The sequence below is a fragment of the Solanum stenotomum genome, chromosome 9, assembly GCF_019186545.1.
Source record: "Solanum stenotomum isolate F172 chromosome 9, ASM1918654v1, whole genome shotgun sequence".
In the NCBI taxonomy this organism is placed as follows: domain Eukaryota; kingdom Viridiplantae; phylum Streptophyta; class Magnoliopsida; order Solanales; family Solanaceae; genus Solanum; species Solanum stenotomum.
Genome location: NC_064290.1, coordinates 10,955,398 through 10,966,955, shown reverse-complemented (window position 1 = coordinate 10,966,955; position 11,558 = coordinate 10,955,398). Strand labels below are relative to the sequence as shown.

At 35.2% G+C, this 11,558-nt stretch overlaps 2 protein-coding genes across 2 annotated transcripts; both read left to right on the top strand.

The window, feature by feature from the left end:
* Positions 1 to 311: 311 nt before the first annotated feature.
* Positions 312 to 4,124, top strand: LOC125877014 (protein SRG1-like). The gene is made up of 4 exons (XM_049558318.1): positions 312 to 557; positions 1,296 to 1,543; positions 2,652 to 2,979; positions 3,725 to 4,124. Exons 1-4 carry the CDS (start codon positions 321 to 323, stop codon positions 3,971 to 3,973), a joined length of 1,062 nt encoding a protein of 353 aa, XP_049414275.1. The 5' UTR covers positions 312 to 320; the 3' UTR covers positions 3,974 to 4,124.
* Positions 4,125 to 5,569: 1,445 nt separating this feature from the next.
* LOC125877012 (4-hydroxyphenylpyruvate dioxygenase) lies at positions 5,570 to 11,343 on the top strand. The gene is made up of 2 exons (XM_049558315.1): positions 5,570 to 6,741; positions 10,986 to 11,343. The coding sequence occupies exons 1-2, from the start codon at positions 5,603 to 5,605 to the stop codon at positions 11,170 to 11,172; spliced, it is 1,326 nt and encodes a 441-aa protein (XP_049414272.1). The 5' UTR covers positions 5,570 to 5,602; the 3' UTR covers positions 11,173 to 11,343.
* The last annotated feature ends 215 nt before the right edge of the window (positions 11,344 to 11,558 follow it).

Genomic DNA, 11,558 nt, shown 5'->3' with positions numbered 1-11,558 from the left:
TAGTTGAAGGGAGGTGTTTCTTTTTGTGGAGCTTTGGACTCAACTTTTGTCCAGAGTTGTTGAGTTATATTTTGTGATTAGGTTGTTGTATCCTGGAGGGGACAAGTCAAGAAGGACTACTGCTGGACTGGTGAAAACATTTGCTGCAGTGGGCTTGAATCTCCTTAAAGAGAGCGAGATATCCGCGTCTCAGCCTGAAGAGATTTATTTCTTCATTTTTTATTTTCAATTGTAATCTTGTATTTTTGTTATCTTGTAAGTTTTCACTAACAATATATATTCACACATTGCAACTCAAACTACTGCAAATTCCCAACATAATGAGCATCGTTGGAGCACCAAAACGTATTCAAGAGATTTCTGCTGAAGGGGAAGAACCTCCACCGGAGTTTTTCGTTAAAAAGGACACTATTTTTGCAGGTAACTTAGGCTCTGTTTCATCGATCCAAATACCGATCATCGATCTGAATTTGCTTTCATTGAATCCCAATTCTGAAGCATACAAGGATGAAATCAACAAACTGCTAGATACTCTCAGCTCCTGTGGTGTTTTTCAGGTCTAATTTAATTTCATCTGTCATTTATTTAAATTATTATGTTATTGTACCTATTGGATCCCTATTTCTATTTCTATTTGTTCCTCCTTTAGCCTTTGACTATTGTATTTTTGTGTTTTTCTTCATTGTTGTTATTGTTATAGTCTTTTTCATTTATTGGTATTATGTGTAGTTTCATTTGATTGGATTGCCGTATTATTTGTTGTTATTATTGTTCCCTTCCCCTTTATTTATAGCAAGACTTTACACTTCTGTATTTCCTTCACATGCTTCTTTTCATATGTTTCACTTGAACTGAGTATGTCTATCGTACTCAGTGGCGAATTTACAGCCAAAAAATAGGGCACTCGCACCCGTGGTCTCTTCGTAAAATTAGATATTTTATATGTATATTTTTTAAGATTTTGTATAATGTTATATTCTTGCACCCGTACTACAAGAAGTCTAACTGGTCCACATGGTTAAATGTTGAGCTTTTGACCTTGAGGATTAAGGATCAATTCTCACTTCAATACATTTTACTTGGTGCACCCATGTTCGAAAAATCCTAGATTCGCCTCTGATCGTACTGCATACATACCACCTTATCCATACTTCACTTTTGAAATTACACTGAATATATTGAACTAGCAAGACTGCATACATATCATCTTATCCATACATCACTTGTGGATTGCACTGGATATATTATTGTTATTATTCTAATTTTCTATTTTTGATTGGGGTATTATTTATTAGGTAATAGGTCATGGGATGTCAAGTTCATATTTGGAGGAAATACGTAACCTCATCAAGAAATTCTTTTGTCTATCAATTGAAGAGAAGCAAAAATATGGTCGAGTTGCTGATGGATATGAAGGATATGGAAATGACCCAATTTTTGTTGAAGGACAAGTTTTAGATTGGTGTGATCGATTACTTTTGACAGCATACCCTCAAGATCAAATAAATCTTCATTTTTGGCCTCAAAATCCTCCTAATTTTAGGTATGTACCTCTAATTTCTTTCTTTCAGAGCTTAATTTTTATGCAAATACAAATTAAAAGATATATTTATATATTAGTTGGTTGGTTAAAAATCAATTACAAGTAATTCGTAATATAAGTTTAGTTAGTCAAGTAAGCGGGTATTTTTAAGGTTGTTAATAATTAAGGGATGAAACTAATAATTTACGTTGAATTTAAAATTAAATTTAGAGGTGTTTTTTAAGACTAAGAAAATAAAGTTTGGGTATAGATTCAAAGTAGTCCCTTAAATATAATTTTGAATAGTTTTAGTTCTTTAATTTTAAATGAAGTTTGGGTATAGATTCAAAGTAGTCCTTTAAATATAATCTTGAATAGTTCTACTTCATTAATTTTTCCAAAAAAAAAGTGAGCAACTTTGGTCTATCTCAATTTTTTTAAACAAATTCCCTCGGTAGAGGGATTGTTTAAAAAAATAAAAAGAATTAACATGAACTCACGTTTGGAACTATAATTTTGTTTTTCCGATTTTGCAATTTATGCTATTTTTAGAGTCTGATGCAGTTTTTTTGAAGTGCAACTTTATGGTGTAGTGTATTATAGATTGATGGATTGTTTTAGTAATTCTGATTAAATCTTTTCTTTTACAGTTTCCTCAAATCTAACTAATTTAGTTTGTTAAATATTTATGGAAATATAAAAATTTTACTAATTTTGACAAAATTAACAAAACAAAAACTCTTTCAGATCGATCGAGTACATTTATATTAAGGAATTATTATGAAACTACCTCAAACTAGTGGCGGAGCCAGAATTTTCAATAAGAAGTTCAAAATTTGAAGAAGTAAGACACACGAAGTAGTTGAAGGGGGTTTGACATCTACTATATATACCTAAAAAATTATTTTAACTATGTATAAATAATATAATTTTCCACCGAAGGAATTCGGATGAACCCCTAACTATAAGGTGGCTCCACCACTGCCTCAAACATAAGAGATGATCATTTTGTCATTTTCTCATCACTAACTTAACTTATCATAGCACCTTAAATTATAGTGAAGATAAAAAATAAATTCATTACATTGTCAATTAGTGTATATAACTTGAATCAAATATTTTATTGCAGGAATGTCTTTGAAGAATATTGTAATAAGGTGATAGTATTAACAAGAACTTTGCTAAAAATATTTGCAAGATCACAAAACTTGGAGGATGATGCTTTCTCTAAAGAGATTGGAGAAAGAACATTGGTACAAGCTAGATTTAACTTGTACCCTAAATGTCCAAAACCAGATAAAATCTTGGGAGTTAAAGCTCATGCAGATGCATCAATAATCACTACTCTTTTGCAAGACAAAGAAGTTGAGGGCCTTCAAGTTTTAAAAGATGGTAAATGGTATGGAGTTCCTACAATACCCCATGCTTTACTAATCAACGTTGGTGATCAACTCGAGGTACAATATATTTTTATACTATCAGATCATATTAGAAGTAACAATAAAAAGTAGAACTAGTAACTTGAATAATTAAATAACAGGTTAGTATATATGGTATAACAGATTAAAATATATTGATACATAAAATATTTTTACATTATCGATCTATACGAGTTGGTTTATCTACAAGGGGTGGACAAGAGTTCTTTCAAAATTTGTCTAAAATCAAGTAAAAAAGAGGAAGATTTAACTATTTGACTATTATTTTGAGTTGTTTGTTAATTAATTAGGTTTGATAATCAATTTTTGGAATAGGAGGGGTTGGTTAAATGGAAAGTACCTCCATTTAGGATCTGAATTAAACTGAAAAACCAAATCAAATTTTAATTTAGATTGACTTTTTTATTTGATTTTTGATTAATAATTTACTTTATTTGGTTTCTTGGTTTAGTTTTGGATTTATAAAAATAAAAATAAAAAAAATCAAATTTTATACATATATGTACCCAAGTGTGTCGCCTAGTGGTCAATGAAGTGATTGAGAACCTTGAGGTTTCAAGTTCAAAACTTAGCGGAGAAAAAAAACACTAGGTAATTCTTCTCATTTGTCCTAGGTGGATGAGAGTTACCTAGTAGTTGTTGCTGGTAGAAAGTGGTAGGTACCCCGTAAAATTAATCAAGAAGCGCGAAAGTTAGCCCGATCATATAATAAAAAATTTGATGTTCATTGATGTTCTTTTCTTTTTATGCGAGGTGGTGATAGATAATGAGTAATGGAATTTTCAAGAGCCCAATTCATAGGGTGGCTGCAAATTCAGAACAAGAAAGGATAAGTCTGGCAGTGTTCTATTTCCCAGATTATGAGAAAGAGATAGAGCCCCTCCAAGGTTTAATAAATTCAGAAAGGCCCCAAATGTTCAGAAAAGTGAAAAACTATCCTGCTATCAATTTCAATTCCTTCCATAAAGGTGAAATAGCTATTGACACTGTTAGAATTTCACCTTCTCAATGAAAAATTGCAACAAATTTCCCCTTATATGTAGATGGCAAATTAATAATAATTTTCTGTGAGGGATGGAAAATTTGACGAATTCGGTTGAAAATAACATTTTCTATCATATGTAAAATTTTATTATATGGTTCTTAAATATTATGAGGTGGTCCTCAAATATGTATCACTTTCTTTTTAAAAATGTTTACTAGTGAACTCAAAGACACTCCACCACCGGACCCATAAGCTAACATCTCCCACTATATTCAAAATGGGCTCGATCCGTAACACACGAAACTCTTGTGAGCATGAATGTAACATTTCAAAATAAATTATGATTGCATGTACTAGAGAACTTATGTAGAAATTCGATCATATACAATAAGGATTAACTATTTATATGAGGATATTATTACTCGTAATACCCCCAAGATCATTTCTACCCCAGTAACAAGTTATTTGATCCCCATCCTCTAAAGGGGTGAACAAGAAGCAATGTTTAACTTTATATCTATATAACAACACTTGATACCTATATTGTAACTGTAATAACCGGCCTATAGATATGAATTAAATTATTAATTTAAACAATCTTTCCTTCCTATTCGAGTCCCTTTATTTCAAATCAATTGTTTTCCTGGTCATGCACTATACTATTGAATCATTCATGGTTGTTAGTGACATGTTAATATAGAAACATCAATTGAAACTTTAAGAAACAGTTGAAGGCCAAATGGTGTTCCAAGGACAATTTAATGTAACTTTTTGGGATCTCACATAATGAGAAAGCAGAAAATTATTCTTCCATTAACTTGTTGGTCTTCTAACACAAGTACAAAATACGTGCTACAATTTTCTCATTTTATATTGATCGATACACGTGTCTTTTTAGATATGCATTATATTATCGAATCAGTCATGGTTGTTAGTCATGACATGTTAATATAGAAACACCAATTGAAACTTTCAGAAACAATCGAAGGCTAAAGGATGTTCCAATAAAAATTTAATGTAATTTTTTGGGGCTTCACAAAATGAAGAAGCATAAATTCATTCATCCATTGATTCGTTGGTCTCTTGACACTAGTGATATGAAACATGCGCTACAATATTCCCATCTTATATTGATACGTATGTCTTATCTTTTACTCATTCAATACTGTACATATCGTGGTCTGACCGTCTGGTATCTTTAAATGTCCAGCCTAACCTTCTCCCTTTTATGATCTTCAAATCCATCTTATTAGAGAAACTCATCCAGCAAACAAAACAAGTCATAAAACTCATCTCTTCACGTTTTTTGATGTAAGAGACAATTGCTAGTGTGATTGAGCCACTATGATGAAAACACATCATCGCATGAATACATTGAGACATGAACATAAATTCAAAAGTCAAATATTGATGAACATAATATAACACTCAAGTTATCGTAAAGTGACAAGTATTCATTCGTTCTTAATCTCCAAATTTTATCTAATTCTAATTCGAGTATAGGATATCGGATGGGAACCAAATGATACACGTACACGTGTACTACGTACTACCAAGTTCCAAAAATCCATTCACTTCAAAGAATTTCAAATGTACGAAGTCTGCTCTGCCACACTCTATATTCCACAAAACACAGTACAATACCACAAACAAGTCATGGGCAAACAAACCGCCACCGCCACCGCCGATGACCAACAACTCCCCGCCGACAGTGAAGATAAATATAAGCTAGTGGGTTTCAACAATTTCGTTCGTACTAATCCCCGTTCAGATTTATTCAATGTTAAACGCTTCCATCACATTGAATTTTGGTGCGGCGACGCTACCAATACTGCTCGTCGCTTTTCTTGGGGTCTCGGTTTGCCAATTGCTGCTAAATCTGATCTTTCTACTGGAAACTCCGTCCATGCTTCTTATCTTCTTCGTTCTTCTTCTTCCCAACTTCAATTCCTTTTCACTGCTCCTTATTCCCCTGCTATCTCTACCCCTTCTTCTTCATCAATTCCAACTTTCTCCGTCTCTTCTCACCGATCCTTCACGGCTACCCACGGGCTCGGTGTGAGAGCAATAGCATTGGAAGTTGCAAATTCGCGTTTGGCTTTCTCGACCTGTGTTTCTCATGGGGCAAAACCCGTTTCGGAACCAGTAATTTTGAATGATGAAGTTGTGATTTCGGAAGTTCATCTCTACGGCGACGTCGTTTTGCGGTTTGTGAGTTTTCTGAAAGATTCGAATAGATTTGTTTTTCTTCCGGGTTTTGAATTGGTGGAGGGAGCCCAACTTGACTATGGTATTCGCCGGCTGGACCACGCCGTAGGGAATGTCCCGCAGCTGGGTCCGGTTGTTGAGTATATCAAAAGCTTTACTGGGTTTCATGAATTTGCGGAGTTTACGGCTGAGGATGTTGGGACAGCTGAGAGTGGGCTGAATTCTGTGGTGCTGGCTAACAATGATGAAACTGTTTTGTTTCCGCTGAATGAACCGGTGTATGGGACTAAAAGGAAGAGTCAAATTCAGACGTATTTGGAGCACAATGAAGGGGCAGGGGTGCAGCATTTAGCATTGGTAACTGAGGATATATTTAGAACTTTGAGGGAAATGAGGAAAAGGAGTGGTATTGGGGGATTTGAGTTTATGCCTTCGCCTCCTCCGACGTATTATAAGAATTTGAAGAGCAGGGCAGGGGATATATTGAGCGATGAGCAAATAAAGGAATGTGAAGAATTGGGGATTTTGGTGGATAGGGATGATCAGGGGACTCTGCTTCAGATATTCACAAAGCCTGTAGGGGATAGGTATGCTAATTCACTTCTCTTCTTCTCCTCGGCTTGTACTATTCAATTAGAGTGCTTTGCTATTTGTTACAATTATTATACTTCGGGATTGTTTAGTAGTAGTGCACTAAAATAGTACTGAATAGAGTGTATTAGTTTAGTAGTAGTGTATCAAAATAGTACTGAATAGAGTGTATTAGAACTGCTGGCAATTGAGATTAGTAATGCTAGGATTAGGATTAGCTATGTTGGGATTATTTCCTTATCTACTGTATGATTTGGTGTATTAAGGGCAGTACATTCTACCAAACGACCACTACGAGTGCTATCTAATTAGTCTCTATTATGTAATGTAAATATATCTTGAAGATAGGGTCCTATGAATTATCAGGATTAGTATGGTTATTTGGTTGAAAGTTCATGCAAAATTTTGTTGAGGGCAGAGGAGGTGATGTTGCAGAATGGTATGTACCTTTATAGTCTATCATATGAGAGAACTTATGATGAGAAGCGTGGGATCTAATGGGAACTTTAGGCGGCCTGCTGAAAATCTAGTTGTTTTTCCCAATCCTAGCTAGTGGAGCTCCATAGGGATTAGGGACTTAAGTTAAGCTGAGTGTGTGGCTTTTGGAAGCAGGAAATTGGTAATTGACTCATTAGGGACCAGGTTAACAAGATGATTTTGTTTGGTTGTCCAAGTATCTAGTGTCCATCCCAGTGCATGTTCATGTGTTGGTTGGGGAGCTTGAGTTGGAGAAGATTGAGCTGACTGGAATATGGTATAGCAGTCTGAAATTTGGAAAAGAGTCCTCTGAAATTGTAAGAGCTGGATTAGCAGGCCAGCATCAGGAAGCAGTACTGGAGTTATTGTTACTACAAAATCAACTAAAAATTGGATAGCTGGAGGCAGAAGGGAAATATCCTAATCACAGAAGTCAGTGGAGTGTTCCTGATGTGCTAAATTGACAACAATGTAAAGTTTTTTATGAGATTTAATCATGAATATCCAAATAATAAACAATAGGAAAACAGAAAGGGTACACACAAAGAGACTGCTCATATTCAGAGACCACATTGCCTCCATCAAAATCCCTATTTCTTTTGGGGGCACATCAGGAAGCAGTACTGGATTACCACTCATCAAATGAAATGGTAATTTATGATGTCCTTATTGTTATTCATATCGTGGATGGCAACTTTGGATCTTACGCGCCACGTTGGTCCACTCCACACTTCACTACTTAGTACTCCTTCCTTAAGGGCCTCTGCATTTCTATTTGTGACATCTTTACAACCTTATTGGTGTCATTACCTGTCGTTGCTGTTCTTTAATAAGCATTGAGTTATTATATGTGATAATATTGGACCCTTTACATGTTCTTCTTTTGAAATGGTTGGACCATTTACCTGTTCTTTCCTGTTGCATTTTTTATTACACATGCTTTTCTTCTTTATTTTATTTCATCGCCTCTCTTCATTCCTAATTGTGATCCATGATTGGCTAGAGATCTTGCAGACCTTTTATATCAACTTTATTCAGTTAAGATGATTCAATTCTTTTTCCTCTATAAGATTGTGTTATCCTTTGAACCAAAGTTACTTTATATTCGAAGCACCTTGTGCATTTGTTCTTACAACTTCTCTACTCTTGCCATTATTGGTCCTGACAATTCTTTTTCCTAAAGGTTCTTTACCTTAAATTCTAGTGTGCCCGACCATCATAATTTAGTTTACATATTTCTGTCCCATGCAAAAAGGATGAAATGTTTCCAGAAGAAGTAGCTATCAGGAAGGACACATTTAGTGATGACAGCACAAAGGCAATTTGATTGCAAGATTGAAGTCACTGGAAATGAAGGGGCAGGATATCTGAAAGATGTTCTCGATGCCATGTGGATAACCATTTTATTTCCTTTTATTTTAACAAGCTATGATAATTGTCTCCGAGTGTCTTTCACCCTTCAAAAGGAGAAAGCATTACTTTCTTGTTGAGTGGTGATTGCACCTCCTTGAACCTATCTCTATGGAATACTGACCACATTAACCACGAAAAAATATTGTTTTCTTTGAATGTCTCGATTTCAGACTATAAGCAGAAACTTCAGAATTAGGAGATTCCATCAAAGAAGGTTGTAGTTGTGAGAACTGATTAAGCAGGGGAGCACGACACATATTCTGCCAAACACTAGTCATTGCTTCTATTTAATCTATCTCTATACTTCTGCTATCATTCTTGTTTCACCACTGGTTTGTCTTTTCCTTTTGGCCTAGCTGCATTCGATATTAATTTTTATTGCTAGCTACATTGGATATACTACTAACATCATGCTTCTTAATATATTAGCATTGAGTTCATTTTGACAAAGCTTTTCTAAGTTCCATCTATGAATATCCCTCAGTTTTCATTGAGCCAATTTGTTCAATATAACACTGGGAGAACTGCTTCATTTAGCTGTCTTATCCCACACTTTTTGTCTTAAGTTGCTTTGGTGGATAGTTATCTTGAATTTTTTGCTTTTAGAGAATCACGGGCACCGATGATTCTGCGCCAGCTAATGTGCTTTGAAATACTAAAAAAAGCAGGAGTGGGAATTGGGAAGCAGAAGGAACTGAACCTTTTGGCTCTTTGATAAGCTATGAGACATGCTTTTGAATGATTAGCTGAGCAAAATGAGTCGGTGATTGACAACTCGTGAATACACTTGACGTTGGTTTTTCTGAGTAACATTTGAAATATTATTTTTTTGTTATACATTGGCTTACTTTTCTAATGGATAGGATTGAGCCAAGAAGTAGCTGGGCATTCTTAGCTCATTGGACGATTTAGGAGAAGAAAGCAAAAACAAAAAAATGTATTAATCTACAGAAATTAGTATGATAAAATATGCTAAATTAGTTAAAATGCTTATTGTAATGCCTTTCCTAAAGATTCTAAGAAGCTTTTAGACTGTCTTTAAAAACTTGAATGTATTATTGTCAAGTTGGATGAGTTACCAATTTACATGAGATGTACCAAAAGAATTTATACCCATGCCTGGCATTTTTCCTGGAGGATGTCCGCCCTTCAATAGCTAAAGACCTTGTTGAGCCTTACAGTGTTTACACTTGGATAAACACAGTGCTAGAGATCCATCCAGAAGGAAAGTTAACCAAGCTTTGGTTCATTACTTGGTCAATTGTATCTTTTTTATTTTAATCCTACATCTTATTCACACATTTTAAGGGCCATTAACTACCATGATATTTGTATCTGGTATCATTTTTTTACAACATACCCAGTGTAATCCCACTTGTGGGATCTGGGGAGGGTAGAGTGTGCGTAGAACTTTCCCCTGCCTTTGTGGGGTAGAGAGGTTGTTTTTAATAGAGCCTCGGTTCAAAAAGTGCAATCAAAGTAGGAAACAACAAAATAGCAAGATAAAAAAAAAACAATTGAAGTAATAGGTAGTAGTAAAAATGAAGAAGATACTATATGAATACTGGGTAAACTACTAAGTACAGAGAAGAAGAGAAGAGGACACTAGTTCCTTGCTTCTCCCTCGTAAGAGTTCTACAACACATGGCTACCTACTATTCTTCTACCCTAATCCTTGACCCTCAAATCTTCCTATCTAGTGTATCATGTCATGTCTGATCACCTACCTTGGTTCTTCTTTGGGCTACCTCTTTCTCTGCTAGAACTTGTATAGCTAAACTATCACACCTCCTTACTGGTGTCTCCGCGAACCTCCTCTTCACATGCTCGAATCAACTCGGTCTTGCTTCCCTCATCTTGTCCACCATTGAGGCCACTCCCACCTTGTCCTGTATAACTTCGTTCCTAATCCCGTTTCTCCTAGTATGCCCACATATCCATCTGAGTATCCTTCATCTTTTGAACGTGTGTGATCTTAACGATCCAGCACTCTACCCCTATATAGAGTATCTAACCATTACTCTCTAGAACTTACTTTTAAGCCTTGGTGATACATTCTTACCGTGCAGTACAAAAGCAGTTGTCTATTGTCTTGACAGTTACTCCTAGATGCTTGATAGAAATGGCTATAGATGATTGCAGTTATCTCAGATTGTTTAGTCTGGGGATTTTATAGATGATGCGCATGATGAAAATAGCACACACTGTTTGGAAAACTTTCTTTTGCTCCCTTCTGGCAGCGGCACTGCGGCAGGTGTCGGACTCTAATTAAACTGTACTCTTTAGCAACTTTATGTAAATTAGTTTGGTGATCATAATTTGCTTGATTAATCGCGTTTGTTTCCTGCAGGCCTACAATTTTTCTCGAAATAATCCAGAGAATAGGGTGCATGCTGCAAAACGAGGAAGGTGAGCTTTATCAGAAGGGTGGATGTGGAGGCTTTGGCAAGGGAAATTTCTCAGAGCTCTTTAAATCCATTGAAGAATATGAAAAGACACTTGAAGCTAAACAAAACCCTCAAGTAGCCATTGCTTGAGCTTGCGCTCGTCTCACCACCCCGTATAATCAACGTTAAGGATGAGGCATCGGAGTTGCAGCATAGCTTCCATTTTATGTCTCATTATAAATGAAAAATAGTTTTACATGTATATGTTTAAATCATCTGCTATTGTACAAAGAGACATTGATTATTTAATGGGAAGAAGCAGAACTCTTGGATCAACAGCCAAGATATAATTGGCATACATGTTTATCCGATTTCGCAGAAAAAGCGATTGACATTAACGTTATTCAATATTCTCAAATTACCAATGATGATTTCAAAGATAAATTTTTCATGTATTAAATTATCCACCTTTGGCAAGTTTTGGATTGATAAATTTATTTATTTATTTTGGGGAGGCACATAAATGGCTTCTATAA

Coding starts and splice junctions, on each gene's coding strand:
- LOC125877014 (XM_049558318.1), top strand. CDS start 321: ATGAGCATCGTTGGAGCACCAAAACGTATTCAAGAGATTTCTGCTGAA. Junction 1,544..2,651: donor CAAAATCCTCCTAATTTTAG/GTATGTACCTCT, acceptor ATTTTATTGCAG/GAATGTCTTTGAAGAATATT. Junction 2,980..3,724: donor ACGTTGGTGATCAACTCGAG/GTACAATATATT, acceptor AGGTGGTGATAG/ATAATGAGTAATGGAATTTT.
- LOC125877012 (XM_049558315.1), top strand. CDS start 5,603: ATGGGCAAACAAACCGCCACCGCCACCGCCGATGACCAACAACTCCCC. Junction 6,742..10,985: donor ACAAAGCCTGTAGGGGATAG/GTATGCTAATTC, acceptor TGTTTCCTGCAG/GCCTACAATTTTTCTCGAAA.